This window comes from Brienomyrus brachyistius, chromosome 13 (genome assembly GCF_023856365.1).
Source record: "Brienomyrus brachyistius isolate T26 chromosome 13, BBRACH_0.4, whole genome shotgun sequence".
NCBI classification, from domain to species: Eukaryota; Metazoa; Chordata; class Actinopteri; order Osteoglossiformes; family Mormyridae; genus Brienomyrus; species Brienomyrus brachyistius.
This window is the reverse complement of record NC_064545.1, coordinates 12,369,781-12,385,482: the sequence shown is the minus strand read 5'-3', so window position 1 is coordinate 12,385,482 and position 15,702 is coordinate 12,369,781. Positions and strand designations below refer to the sequence as shown.

The window sequence follows — 15,702 nt, the reverse complement described above, 5'->3', positions numbered from 1 at the left end:
GCTGGGAGTTGCTGCCTGCGTATGTCACGGTCACCCTGCACCCAGAACTCTCCTCACTGCAGTTTTGTCTTTCTGGAATTGCATGTTTCCCAGTTGTACAAGCATGTCTCCAAATGGAGGCTGCTGGTCAGGCTGTCAGCCGCCCCCCGGCCAGTTTCTGCCTTACGTGGTCGCCCCATGTCTCTCTTCAAACTGAATGGGGAGCTTAAGGCCTGCTCACATTGTCAGCACCCCCCTCTTCTGTGACAGTGATCTGAGACTTTACCTCTCCACCCCTTATCATTAGCATTCAGTTCTGGTCGGGTTATATTTTTCAGGAAATTTATATATAAAAACGTCCTTTACAGATTTCTGTAGATGAAACAGAATTGAACTATTAACCCTACAGGGTGCTTGTTCTGTCCAGATCTCCCTGTTGGCACTAACTGAAATGCAACTTTAAGCAGTGAGCAGTTACCATGTAGTATGACAATGTTCTGCACCATAAAGATCTCCATGAAAATACAGACATTACAGAATTGAGGATAAAGTTAGCGTAACATATCATCACAGATTATGTCCACATAAAGGCAGCTCAGACCAATACATCTAAGCACTGAAACTATAAATTCCGCCAGTGTTATAATCTTAACCTTACTTCCTTGTCATGCAGTGCACCTAAATGTTTGTTTGGGTGAATTCACTATGGCTTAACACCGTGTGGTGTAACCTGACATTGCTGTGGGAATTCACCAACGCGTAACACTGTACGGTGTAACCTGATATTGACGTGTGCTGCTGTCTTTCAGGACAATCATGAGATCGAACCTGCAGACGATCCAGCCGCGAGCCTTCGCACAGAACCCCCACTTGCGTTACATGTAAGTATGTGACCCAGGCAGAATGAGGCTGGTATACCTCAGATACCACGCTCTACTTCCCTTCTGTAAGCGTCTCTGTTCCCCTCCTGAGCCTGTGAGAAATCTTGAGGGAGCAGCTGTGAGGTATCGGTGGGACGGGTGATACCGCCATTCAACCAGCTCTCTGGAGACTCTACTAAAGCAGGTGCTTCAACAGACAGATTCGGAAGGAGAGTAGCTCTAGTAGTTAGGAAGTACAAGAAGAAGTGTAATCTTGGTTGGCTTGGGACCCGGGGGTGGGCTGACCTTCATACGAATCAGTACAGCCCCCTCTTCGGCATTATCCTGCCCCTACATGCATTGGCAGTCAAATGAGTAATCTTGAGAGTTCTACGATGGATGTGATCCTCCCGAACGGAGTTATTTATCTTAATAAATTGGCTCAGCCCTATACCCGGCTCGTTTGACGTTGAAGACAACTCCACCGTTTGTGTTTGGAATAAAATGGGTGTTTGCTTTTAAAACCCATACGGCAGCCGAAAATGCCGTCTCGTCATGTGACAGTCAGCTGTTTCCCAATGCTACCAGGATAAATATTGCAGGAGAACGAATTGCACACTGTTACCTGAGAGCTAATATCTGCAATCTTAGCTGTCCATCATGTGGCAAAATCACTCCAGCTGTCTCTTTGTGTTTTTGTCTACCTGTTTTTGTCCATGTTTGGTGGACGAGTGGGAAGCAGAATCGTTGAGTCAACAAATGGGGCTGGACTACTCTTATTTACACTAATGAACTGGGAAATAATATTATAACAAGCATAATTGGGGAAACTACTCGGAACGTGGAAGATGCCATATCTACTTACACAGCCCAAAGTGCAATGAGGGCGAGTCGTTTTGCTGTCTGACGAGTTACAGAAGCTGACACAGGTATTGTGACTGGCGGCATAATCTTTCGTAAGCAGTTATGACACGCAGCTTTGGAGTATTTCTGACAGTGTTGTAAAGGTGTTAATGCCGGTATTCAGCAAATTTTAAGACCCTCCTTCCCTGTGTTGTGGATGGGATGGTGTGCTTGGTGGGGGGACACATGCGTAAAGTTTATTTTTTGGGTGCTGGGGAATTCATAGGGGTACATGGGTGCAGTCTGCTGCCCCCTCAGAGAGTTCAGGCACCAGACCAGCACACCTTGCTCTTGGGCTGGAAAGGACCCTAAGTGAGAGTTCTGGCATCTTACAGCATGTGTCAGGGATTTGTCAGCCTGCTGCAGACATCCATCTATTTATGTATTGTCCAGTATTCCCCTATATCCTGTATTTACTGTTATCAATCCATACTGCATGTGTTCTGTATCCTATTATACCACACTGTGCTCTGTGTAGTACATCACTGTACTGCACTCTAAAATACTGTGCTCTACAATCACCCCATATTCCCTACATCTACAATCTTAACTGCACTGAACTGTACTGTACTTTGCATAAACCCTATTGTACCCTACGTGTACTATAACTTACCCACAGTGCACCATACTGTACTGGATTCTAAATAAGTCCCATACTACCCTCTATGTACTGTAACTTTCCTGCACTGTACCATACTGTACTGTATTCTACATAAACCTCATACTACCCTATATGTACTGTAACTTACCTGCAGTTTACCATACTGTACTGTATTCTACAGTACATAAACCCCATACTACCCTACATGTACTGTAACTTTCCTGCACTATACCATACTGTACTGTATTCTACATAAACCTCATTCTACCCTATATGTACTGTAACTTACCTGCAGTGTACCATACTGTACTATATTCTACATAAACCTCATACTACCCTACATGTACTATAATTTACCTGCAGTGTACCATACTGTACTGTATTCTGTATAAACCTCATACTACCCTATATGTACTGTAACGTACCTGCAGTGTACCATACTGTACTGTATTCTACATAAACCCCATACTACCCTACATGTACTGTAACTTATCTGCAGTTTACCATACTGTACTGTATTCTATATAAACCCCATACTACCCTACATGTACTGTAATTTACCTGCAGTGTACCATACTGTACTGTATTCTATATAAACCTCATACTACCCTATATGTACTGTAACTTACCTGCAGTGTACCATACTGTACTGTATTCTACATAAACCCCATACTACCCTACATGTACTGTAACTTACCTGCAGTGTACCATACTGTACTGTATTCTACATAAACCTCATTCTACCCTATATGTACTGTAACTTACCTGCAGTGTACCATACTATACTATATTCTACATAAACCTCATACTACCCTACATGTACTGTAATTTACCTGCAGTGTACCATACTGTACTGTATTCTATATAAACCTCATACTACCCTATATGTACTGTAACGTACCTGCAGTGTACCATACTGTACTGTATTTTACATAAACCCCATACTACCCTACATGTACTGTAACTTATCTGCAGTTTACCATACTGTACTGTATTCTATATAAACCCCATACTACCCTACATCTACTGTAATTTACCTGCAGTGTACCATACTGTACTATATTCTATATAAACCTCATACTACCCTATATGTACTGTAACGTACCTGCAGTGTACCATACTGTACTGTATTCTATATAAACCTCATACTACCCTACATGTACTGTAACTTATCTGCAGTTTACCATACTGTACTGTATTCTACATAAACCCCATACTACCCTACATGTACTGTAACTTATCTGCAGTTTACCATACTGTACTGTATTCTACATAAACCCCATACTACCCTACATGTACTGTAATTTACCTGCAGTGTACCATACTGTACTGTATTCTATATAAACCTCATACTACCCTATATGTACTGTAACTTACCTGCAGTGTACCATACTCTATTGTATTCTACATAAACCTCATACTACCCTATATGTACCGTAACTTACCTGCAGTGTACCATACTGTACTGTATTCTACATAAACCTCACACTACCTTACACGTACTGTACACTACAGTACTGTGTGTCACATGTGCTCCACCCTGCTGTTGCCCACATATACTGTACCCTACTGAAAATCCGATTACAGGCGTGATTCTTCCTGTAAGAGTCTCTTTGCATTACACACGCTCGGCTTAGCGAGCGATTGCACTTGAATCCCGTGTTATCTGTTTCGGTAACCGTTTCTCCAGACGCTGGCTTTCAGCGACGGCTTTTTAATTAATTCCGACCGGTCTCGCAGTAGCAGAGGCAGCCGTCGCCTGTAAGGATCCCGCGCGTCCCTTGACGCCGGCTGGCAGGCACAGCTCGAGAGCTCCGCCAGCACTGTGCACATGTGCCACTTTTCTTCTCTGCACCAATAGAAATTTGTTTTTAAATGCTTTTGATAAAAGGCAAAGGAACGAACAGATAAAGGGCAGCTTTCAGTCTCTCGACTACGCATTTTTTGATCTTTGCCGTCCGCCAAAGCTTTGATGTGTCATTTTCCGAGTGTGGTGAAGGCAAGGTTACTGTTGCGAACGACAGATTTTCTTTTGTTTTAATCCTCATACCGGGATGGGGGGGCGATAAATCTCAAGGAGCCGCCGTCGCCATGGAGCCGTAAAGGTCACTCCCCCCTAGGGGTGAGTGAATGTCATTGTCGTTAAGCCTTTCATCCGCGCTGACGTGCCCCAGCTTCTGCTCTGACGCTGGCCTGCAGGGCCGGCTCCTCCCTCGCCTCCCGGCCTGATTCCTTCGAGGTGCTCTTTGGCCCCTGAAGCTTTGACTGAGCATTTGTGTCCAAGATGATTCGCAGTCACTCCATCAATGGTCTGGCTCCTGGGTTTAGTGCAGAAATCGCATTGTTTTAAAGTCAGTCTCCCAGGGACGCCACTGACCGCACTTATGAATGCTGTCAGTAGATATATACATCAAAAACAATTAATTGATTTTGTCATGTAAGACTCGGAATAAACAATGCGTTTGATTACTCAAATTATGCCAGAACACTGCAGCGATATCAAGCTTATTAGCGTTATTAGAGAAATAGCAAAAGAAGATCTGGTTGGGGTGGTGAATAGAACCACAACAACATGGTTGTGACAGATGTGATTCCCTTCATTCCTTGTGTAGGGTTAGGAGACCATGAGTTTTAATGTTCTCCCATTGATGGATTTCTCTTCTGCTTTCTAATGGCACCAGGCTGACTAGTAAAATAACATGATTTATTTTTAATAGAAAGAAACAAAGGGTGAAAAATCCGCTAGCATGTGCCGATTAATGTGCTTTCTAGGAGTCTATTTGCACATCTGTAAGCAGCCTGCAGATTGGAATTTACCAATTTGCTCAGCATCGCTTTATGTCTATGTAAGAAGTGGCATAGGACTGAGTTAAAACAAGACAGACATTAAAATGATACCTACCGTAAATGGGGTTTTACGTTTTTTTCAGCCTAAGAAAAAGCGGGAAAAAAATCTAATGCAAAAGCTCAAAAGAACACAGCAAACATAACCTTAAGCTAAGAAATGGGCACCTCAGCAGGAGCACAACTTTTCCTCTGAAATCTACCCAGCTGGCCCTGTTTTCCCTAGCAGTGCAATCAGGGCTAGCTGGCTTTCATTACCTGACGCATTTGCAAACATACTGTAGGATATATGATGCATCACCATAGTAACACAAAAGGCAAAATCCAGCCGTGGCTCTCGAGGAGATATTATAAATCCAGCCTTAAAGTTCTCGTTATGAGTTTTCCTCAAAGATGTATCAGCGATATATCAGTGGCTTCAAGTCCTTATGCCTTTTCCATAAAAAGACGAAGAGTTGGCGTAAATTTTTATCTCTGCCTCTGCAATGAAAAAAAAAAAACAATAAAGATCGTAGTAGAAAACACAGGAGAGTTACCAGCACTGAGCACTTGTTGCTCAAAGTGGCAGTGGGGTCCACCCCAATGGGGGTGGCAGGTTCTAGAAATGGTATTTGATTACACTGTTAGGTGAGCAAGATGAGAGTTCGTGTGGAACGTCATTTGCCGGGCCTGGTAGACTGGGGCACATCAGAAATGTGGCTAAGCCCTCCCGAGCTGAGGAAGCAAAGGCACATTTCCACTCTTCTTTGTTCACTGATCGGTTCTTGTAGATGCTGATGTGCACATTCCTGTAGATCACCACTGGTAACGGAGCAGTAATAACACTGCTAATGTGGCCTTCTATAAAGGAGCGTGTTTTTCCCTTTTCTCTGGAGAGAGGGACCATGTTCTCCACTTTTATGAGCACAAAACTCCCTCTGTCAGCGAAGGGCTGCTTTCTAGCTCTGGAAACATTGCCGGCTGGCTCGCCATCTGGATTTTACAGGTTACTCCTTCCAGAAATCACTACTGATGTGGTAACGTGCGGCTGTGTGGGGAGTGATGTTGTGATGACGTGTGGGTGTGTGGGGAAGGATGACGTGGGGACGTGCGGCTGTGTGGGGAGTGATGTCGTGGCAATGTGCGGGTATGTGGGTAGTGACATCATGGTGATGTGCGGGGTGAGCGACGTCATGGTGATGTTTGGATGCAAATGGTGAGTGATGTCATGGTGATGCAGATGTATGTGGTGAGCGATGTCATAGCAATATTCAAGTGTGGGAAGAGACTTCATGGGGATGTAGGTGTTTGGAAGGACATGACGATGCACAAGTGTGGGTAGAGCAACATCAAGGCGACGTGGGTGTGGGAAGTGGCATCTTGGCGATGTGGGAGTAGGGAGTGTCGTCATGGTGATGCACGGGTGTGTAGGATGAGTGACATCATGGTGACGCAAATGTGTGTGGAGTGTGATGTCACGGCGATGCAGATGTGTGGGGGGAGGGACATGGCGAGCACGGGAGTGGGGAGTGATGTCATGGCGATGCACGGGTGTGTGTGTGGGGAGCGATATCACTATGTGCGGGTATATGTGGAGAGTGATGTCACATCAGAGATGGAGGAGTGTCATGTGTGCTCTGTGTGAGAGTGAGTGTGCTTGTATATATGTGTGTGTGTATCGCAGGCTGTCCACGCTCTGCTTAGCGGTGGAGACTCTTGTCGAGCGGCTCTGTGATGGGTTAGTAATGTTGAGGGTGCTGTGCTCAGCCGGCTGGGAGCTCTTCAATCCAGGGTGAGGTGGCTTTGACAGAGTGGCTCCTGCGCTGTAGTTCCATCATGCCTATAGAACCAGAGTGTGCAGCATAGGCGTTGGCCGGATCCTTTGGGACACAGGCTCTCTTTCTAAGTCTGACTAGGATTTCCAGTAAAATGGCTACAAAAGGATGAGAAAATAAACTCTACATCCACGTTGTCAGCAGAGGTTTGGAAGGGGGGAGTCAGTCCAAGGACAGCTTTCCAGAAGGACAGGGGGTATCAAGGACCTGTGTGTGAACAGTGGCACTGGTGGGGGGACTACCTGATGTGAGCAGTGGGATTCCCGGCATGACCCCAAAGACAACCCAGAACGGGAGACACCCATAAGCGGAAAGGCATGCAGGGAAAGTACCCCCTTCCCCCAAACGCAGGATAACGAGCTCCCAAACACCCCCTAGTCATGCAAACCACTGGCACAGTCCAAGAGGAGCCCAATGGGGGGGGTAGAAATGTGATCTGGAGGATTTTTTCATGAGGTTGGCGCGAGCTCACAGGATACTACTGCTGTTATGAATCTGCTGTGGATGGACCTTCTCCGGCGGCATGACCACCTGCTGGACCTCCTGCAGGAGCTTCGAGGAGCGTTTTACTGTCCCCTGTGTTTTTTAGAGAAATTCCCTTGCAAAAAGATAAAAGCTCCCAAAAGCTAAAGGGAAAAAAATAACATGCCACCACGTTCCGAGCTTGGTGTCTTCAGTGGCAGGAGGCTAGACAGCTAGACAACAAAGGATGCAGCTGGGGGGGGGCTTTGGAGCCCCTGGAACATGCAATGTGTGAGAGAATAGGCTTGAGTCCCAAGATTCAGGCACTAGTAACATGTGCTGAGTGTGGTGGGAACATGAGCGGAAGGATGGTGCTGCCGGGCAGCTAGGTGTAGGGCAGTGAGGCAGCAGGGTAGTCGGATATGGGGCAGGAGGGCAGCGAGGCAGCGGGGCAGCAGGGCTTATCGGGCATGGGGCAGGAAGGCAGCCGGGTAGTCGAGTGTGGGGAAAGAAGGCTGTGGGGTAGTGGGGTGTGGGGCAGGAGAGCAGCCAGATGTGTGGCAGTGGGGTAACAGGGTGTGGGGCAGCAGGCTGTGGGGCAGCAGGCTGCGGGGATACAGTGCTGTTTCCCTTGATTTATCAGAGCTGCACAGACACTTTGACCTGATACTTCAAGGCGGGAAGCTGCTCTGCCTTTAGGATTCCCGGCTTTTTGGGCTGCTGTCTTTTCCTTACAGAGCACTCCGGACATTCCGTCTGTATTCATTCCCGGCAGAGGCTAATGCTTTCTCCATGCCGAGGGGGCGAGTCGAGCTTTGCCATGACGTCACTCCTCATGGTCTTCAGTGCAGAGCGCAATGGGGTCTGTGCAAGTCATCCTCTCGTGTTAGTGCCCCCCTGCGAAATCCCCTCCCCCTACATGCGACAGAACGCAAATGCTCCCCTCGGAAAAATGCGTCATCCGGCCTGACACTGATCAATAGCACCCCCAATTCTTGACTTCACACCCCCCAGGCTTAGCTGGCCAGCGTGATATCTGTCGCCCCTGGCCTGGACATCCTGGTGTTACCGTGTCATGAAAGAACTCGACATCAAACGCTCCGCCCCAACGCACTGGGGGGTCCCAGGACTTGTGGCTGATGGCCAGTGCTGACAATAGCAGATGGGGAGGCTGGCGGAGGCTGACCCGCATGGCCCAGTCGGCGCCGCGCCGTGCTGACCCAGGCCCGGTTCCCCCAGCCGCGATTCATCAGGAGCTGTGACAGCCGGCCACCCCGCTCAGCGAGGATGATGGGGGGTGCAGGGCCCTCCAAAAGCCACATCTAATTCAGGAGTGTCCTTCAGGTGTCAGGGCACCTCTGGCCCTCCTCTTTTGGGACTGAGTTATTTGTGGGGTTCCAAGCAGACGAATGGATTGGCGGCTGGACCTTCACTTCTCAGGCTCCATTACGACATGTCAGACAAAAGGTGTATATCTGCCATAGGGGGGCCCATATTGTGAGTCTCCCCAGCTGGTTGTCAAACCTCCGGCAGGAGAATTACCATAATTCATACGGTGGAAAAATCATGATGAAACATATGAATTAGTGTTGTCCAGAATATGCTGCAAGTGTGACTATAGATTATGTCTGCTGTAGTAGAGGGTTGCAGCCTGCACCATGCAGCATGGGGCCTAACAACGCACCTTAAAAGGGGGACACCCACACCACACAGGGAGGATTGGAACCTTTAGCCTGGAATGCGTGAGACTCCCCACCATGTGCTCCCTTTGAGGACAGACATTGCGTATCCTTCTGATTAACTAGTTCTTCAGTCCCTGGATTCTCTGTTACGGCAAAGTTAATACTCTAACCCAGAACGTTCATCCTGCAATTATCCGAAGAACATTTATTTCACGTGACTGAACCCCGTCAAATGCATGTGTTACGGAGCCAGGTGAATATAATCATCAAAATATTAGCATTCCATGTTGCCAAAGGTCCCCACAACTAATTAGTTGTGTAATCTATTTGCATATCTTTTAAAAATAGAAGCCATAATATTTGTCATATTAAATATGAATATTGTTTATCTGCAAGAAATAGAAGCAAAAAAAAAATTTTTTAAAACCTGCGGGGGCTGAATACCCATCATCATTTGTAATCAGCTCCTAATTTAAAAATAGTTTGCACACCCTGCGGTTGGCGGCCAGTCAATGGCCAAAGAATTCCAGCAGGACCATGAAGGCAGCATCCGTAACATGGCCCGGGCACCAATCCCTGCTGGCCCTGCCGAACTCCTCAATGAATCAGCGGCCTAAATATGCAGCCCTGATTAGTGCCACTGCGCAGAGAGGCCAGCCCTTGTTAAACAGGGGTGGCTTCTCCAGGACCGCACTGGGGCAGCAGCAATGGCTCGCCTCAGGATTGAATTCCGGATCACCATTGGCTGTTTTGACAGGAAGTCCCAGACAGCAGGTCAGCCTGGTGAGTCACGCCGGTGCTTGTCAAAAAGATGACCTACATCTGGATGTGACATCTGTAGAGGACTCAGGCGGGACCAAAGCGCACGAGAGAAGGCTGTAATCTCTCACTGAGGCCTGGATAGCTCTGTCTGCTAATTATTTTACGGTGCTACATAAATGCTTGTACACAGTCAGGCAGGCACCACAATGTATTAACAAAGCTGTTCCAGCGTTCTCGGATAACTCACGGTTAATGTCAGAGTCCCCATGGTGTGATTTGAATTTCAAAGAAGCGCAACTCATCGAAATTCCCTGACATTTTTACACTGGCTTTCAAATTTTAATTGAATCAGTCGCAATGATCAAATTAATGGCCAAGGACAAGATCTGAAATAAATGCGGCTAATTGAAGATGTATATTTGGCTGGGATAGGCAGACAGTGGGGCTGAAGGATGATGTGAGCTGGGAGCTATGGAAGAAACGTAGACCTTCGTGCAACAGCCAGAGACACGCCAGCCTGCTGTGTGCACTGTGCAGCATTCAGTCACATATTTGACATTTTCCATCTTTTGTGTTCTATGCACGGGAAATGCAGATGTTATTTCGGTGCTGTGCGTGAAGCTGCATCGTTAGACTCCAGCCATTCCTTTTTAAGATTCCCCCCCATCTCGGGGTGGGAGTGGGGTGGGGCAAGGCAGGGGCACAAACCTAATGTGCCGGCCGTCCTTGCAAAATGGACTTCTACGTGCTGGGATTTCTATAATCGACTCCATTTGCCAGGTGCTCGTTTAATGCAGGCGGATCGGCTCATGCTATAATTAAATATGCTCTGCTAACGATCTAATTAGAACCCCGGAATGCCAGAGAATGGGGCTGGGGGGGGTGGGGTGGCCATTCTTGTTATGTAATGAGAGAGTGTGAGACTTGTCTCTGGGGAGGGGGTCTGGGGGGACATGGCCAGGGCAGCTTGGTCTCGATATATGAGAGCACACAGGACGAGGGCATGAGTGCGGGTTCTGCTTGTTTTTTTTACGACTGTCCACTGAGGCTTGTTTCCTCGCGCTCTAATCTTGCCTCGGACGATCCAAAGAGGCTCCAGAAACGGAGCTGAGGTGGGTAAAGTGAAGCACAGGGTCACTACCTGCGGTCGGCTTCTGCGTGTGCAATCGGCAGGCTCCCGGCAGCTTTGCGGAGTTATAAACCCGGCCTGCTAGCGCTTATTCCTGGGCAGGCTGGTAACTCCTGAGCGGGCGCCTCCACTGAGCCGGAATGGGTAATGCTAATATCCAGCAGGAGCGCCAAGGCTTTCGCCTGGATCCAGCCTTCATCACCCCCCCTTAAACGCTGTCACGTATGGCTTCAGATAGCTCCCCCCGCAATTATGGGGGCCGTGAGGTGAGAATGGGAACATTTTGAGGGTGATTATGGAGCGAGTCACTGCCGCCGCGTGTCGACAGGATTTCCGGGAGCCTCCGTTCGGACGCAGCAGTTGCTGGGGACGAGCTGTCAGCCACCCTGTTTCCGGAGACGGTGGGACGGGGGCGGGCTGGCGGGACCTGTCGGCGCTCCTCACGCCAAACCCCCGTCGCCTCCGCCGCCTTCCCAACCATCTGTCCCAGTCCTGTCGCTTAGGAAATGTTCTCGAAACGGCCCAAAGGCGTCGGCAGTGGGAGGAGGGCTCAGCGAGGGGCCTGCGGGCAAGGGGGGTTACTGCGGCTCACCGCCAGGTCCTGTGATCTGCGAGACCTCCGCCTCGCTCGTCAGCGACCTGCCAGAAAAGCGGGCGGCTAGACGTGCTTGCTCATGTGACTGACCCCGGCATGGAACACGCTCCAGCCAAGTGATTCAGCTGCTGTTGAGGGGCTGCGAGCTCTTCAGAATCTTGTGAATAAAAAAGCCAAGGCTCATGCTATGTGACTCATCAGGCAGGGCCTGTCCTTGCTGGCCAAACTTTGCTGATTTGCCTAGTCTTGGATGTTTTTTTATATCATCTTTTGGGAGAGAAACAGCGACTCGGACATCACCCATACCGATTCAAGCTCAAAGGCAATGCCTGCCTTTCGTTTGCATTCAATCAGTCAGAGATGAGAATTTCAGGTACAGGGGAGCGAAAATCAAGGGAACCGCTAGCAAACTGTCAGTTCTGGGCTTTTTTAACAGAAAATATGGATCTTTTGGGGGTTGAACAAAAGCAGCCCGCTTGAAAATGTCACGCCTCAGCGTAAATTTGAGTGCCTTCGTTGCCGCTCTGGGTAAAGTTCCTTTATGAGATGTCATTATTAGTAGCTTCATACGCTGTAACACCAGTGAGTTGAAAACAAGCTGTGTTTATGTAGCTGCTGGACCCAGATCGTACAGCATGTCACCCTTAATCCTCGCCGTGCTGCTTCTCGCCCGTCCAATAAATATTCAGAGCACATATGTAAAGCGATTTCCCCGTAAGAAACGGCACCATTGCCTCCACAAAAAAAGCAGCGATGCAGAAAGTGGGAAGGCTTTTTTATTTGCTAATTAGCCTGTTGAGCGTGTGGCTCGCAGGTGCAGGGGACATGGGGGATTTAAAGGGCCAGCGGAGAGGGAATGGTAGCGGGGGGAGCGCTGGGCCGTTAACCATTTCCCTTCCTCTGCTGCTCTCTGTTTCTGACTGTCTGCTTGTTTATCATGCATTTAGGACAAGCCAATGCATGCTAGCCACATGATCCATACATTACTGTATATTGTGGGCAGAATACCCATCAATTGCATCATTATTTTTACTGTTATGTGTATGCGAATTAAAGGAGCAGGGGCCAGTGAAGCTTACTTTGCATTTGAATCAGGGAGCCGGGGGTGAGGAGGGGGGGGGGGGGGTCATAATAAGGGAGGCAAAGAGAGACCGGAAACCACCCCTCCCCCCCGCTGGCCCGATCAGAGTGCTGCGAGGAAGGCTTTGTATGCAGGTCACTGCTTCGGAGGCTGGCAGTTTGACCGCCAGTTTGCTCGTTCAGATCCCACGAGATGCGCTGCACTTGTATCGGCCTGAATTTCTCCAGAAAAGACGCGGCCTTAAAATACAGAAGGTTATAAATAAAGCATTAAGTTGTCTGGCAGATGCACGCTATCCCGGGGTCTCGGCTCATTGTCCGCCTCCTTCAGCACTGTGCTCTCAGTATAATTTATTTAAATGGGGACAGCGATACATCACTGATATTTACAAAATGCCTTAATTCCTTATTCCGCCCTGGTTTGCCGGCTCATTCTGTCGTTTTTAATAGGAATAGAGAAAGATGATTCCTGAATCTCTAAAAATAGGAGGGGGAAGGCGGGGCCGCGCCGTGGTGAGCGGAGATGCCATGTAATCGTGTTAGACTGTTTCTCATTGGCTACTCATATGGAACGATGGGGTCTGTGTAGGTAATTCCAGCCAGCACCCAGTTACCAAGCTCCCAGCCTGGGTGCTCGGCGTGGACGCTCATCAGCACCGCGTGTCCTTGAAGGGACAGCCACGCACAGGCGACCCTTTCCGGATATCTGACTGTGCGCTCGAGCCGGCCAGCTACATCGACGCTGTGGTCCATGGCCTCTGGGATCCACTTTTCACGGTTAACCTTTCAGGACCTAATCGGGATCGAAAATGCTTTTCTGGGATATATCAATGAAATCCATCCATCCGTCATCCGTATCCCTGCATCTAGTACAGGGTAGTGTGGAGCCTAACCCATGAAACAAAAGGCTCTAGGCAGCGGACAGACATTAATATATGCCTCTGACCTATCTGTAAGCATTATAAATATTAGTAGTAACACATGTGTTCTGACACTTAAGTTACAGTCAGACCGATTAGTATGCCTTGTATGAATCAAGAAGTCGTGCTCATAAGTCATTCCTGGAGGTTTCACAAAGAGAAACCTCTGATCTGTAATGGGCAAGCAAAGAGTGGGGTGGGTCTTTGTTGGTGCAGGTGTGTGGTTTTTCGTGTGCACCTGATGTCGATGCATGAGCAGGTGTTGGGAAGAGCGCCCCCCGGAGGCTGCCCTGGCGGGGTTTGTGTGCAGCATGGAGATACAGCTTACAGGACTGTTCAAATCACAGGGTTTCCATGTGTCATGGTCAAAAAATAAATTACCCAGGAAAAAAACTGCACTGAAACAAAACCCATTTGTAGTTTGCAGTGATGACATTAGAAATACATGACTTTTGGGATTAAAAAAAAAAAATAAAAAATACAGAAAATACCAAAATTATCTTTTGTTTCATGGGGTTGGACTTGGCCTTAGGAGCAGTATGCATTTGGTTCTCAGTTTGTCGGATCTAGGTGCCTTTTAGCACCTCCTGTCTGTTGGATTTAACTGCCGGTTTCTTCTTGCAGTAGCCATCCAGCAGCTTCCCTCTAATGCAGTGGTTCACAAACTCGGTCCTCGGGCCCCACTGCCCTGCTTGTTTTCCTGCTATCCCTGCCCCACACACAAGTCCCAGCTGTCTTTCAGCTTCTGAGTGACTAAACACACCTGATCCAGGTAATCAGCAGTGTGTGGGGCAGGGAGAGCTGGAGAACAAGCAGGGCAGTGGGTCCCGAGAACCACTGGCCTAATGCGTTCGGTTCCCTGCATCATATGATCACCAGGTGCCCCATATTGGCTTCTTAGGGTGGGGCTATTTAGGAATGGGCTGGTATAATGCTACAGTATTTTTTTCTCTTCACAGTCAGTCCTTCAAAGCTAAATTTCGGTACAGACTGCAAAATATATTGTTTTTAATTAATACATTTTGACTCTTGGTAGCTCATCCTGGCAAAAAATCAACAATTGCTGCCAAGGCACTAAGGCGGATCTACTGTAAATGTTATTACAAACTCTTCCTCAAAGTTTCTTAATAAACGGCTAAAACTAAGTGGCATCCTGGAAACATACACCAAAAACTACACTAACCATATTTTAGAAGTTCCAGTGATCACAGATGGCCGCATCACCCAGAGGTTGCTAGAGAGGGCTTGATTCCACCTGCATCATTTCAGCACCCCCTCTTACTGTTTTTGTTTGAATTTTTTTCTGTTTAGGCTACATTGGGGGCATTAGCCCCCAATGAGCATTAATTACGCATGTCCCTGCACCCAGAGCAAGATTAATAAGCTCCAGTTTGCATAAATCGAGATTTAGCCCCGTTCCTAGCAGTCCGTGCTCTGAAACAATGCAGGATCTCCGCGTCCCGCTCCGTCCCGCAATCTGGCATCCAGCGTTGGCACAAATCCAAGCAGAGACGGAGACTGTATTTTTGTTTTCTGCTGATGAATTTGCCACTTCAATGATTTGATTAAGCTGCAATTAAACATGTTTCATTGGCCAACATGGATTCCGCTGGAGCCTGTCGCATGGCAACTGAGCACCCTAACCAGTGAAGGGCACACGGCAGAAAGCGGCAGAGGCTGCGGGTCTGTGGGGCTGCGGGGCTGCGGGGCTGCGGGGCTGCCACCTGTACGACGTGCTCCGTCTCACCATGATTTCAGGCTGCTGGGGAGGAGGATGGAGCCAGGATGCAGTTCTGACAGTCAGAACAGGAGCTTGGCATTATACAGGACAGGGTTCCCCAAATCCGGTCCTGGAGGGCCAGTCTGCCACACAATTTGCAGATTTCTCTGCTCAGAGACACCTAATAAACCTGGTAATTGGCTAGTGAGTCGAATAAGGTGTGTCTGAGCAGGCAAGTCTGTAAACTGTGTTTCAGACTGGCTCTCCAGGACCGAAATTACGGAATCTTTGTTCCCATTGGCCTGTCTTGTAACAGCGGGTCCATCCTCTGGTTGTCCTGGATGTAACTGT

General features: G+C 48.2%; 1 protein-coding gene across 1 annotated transcript in view; it reads left to right on the top strand.

The window, feature by feature from the left end:
• The window catches only part of ntrk3a (neurotrophic tyrosine kinase, receptor, type 3a), a 152,947-nt gene that overhangs the window by 34,948 nt on the left and 102,297 nt on the right, over positions 1 to 15,702 (top strand). Inside the window, 1 exon segment of the mRNA XM_048973025.1 lies at positions 789 to 860. Coding sequence (XP_048828982.1) covers positions 789 to 860 — 72 coding nt within the window.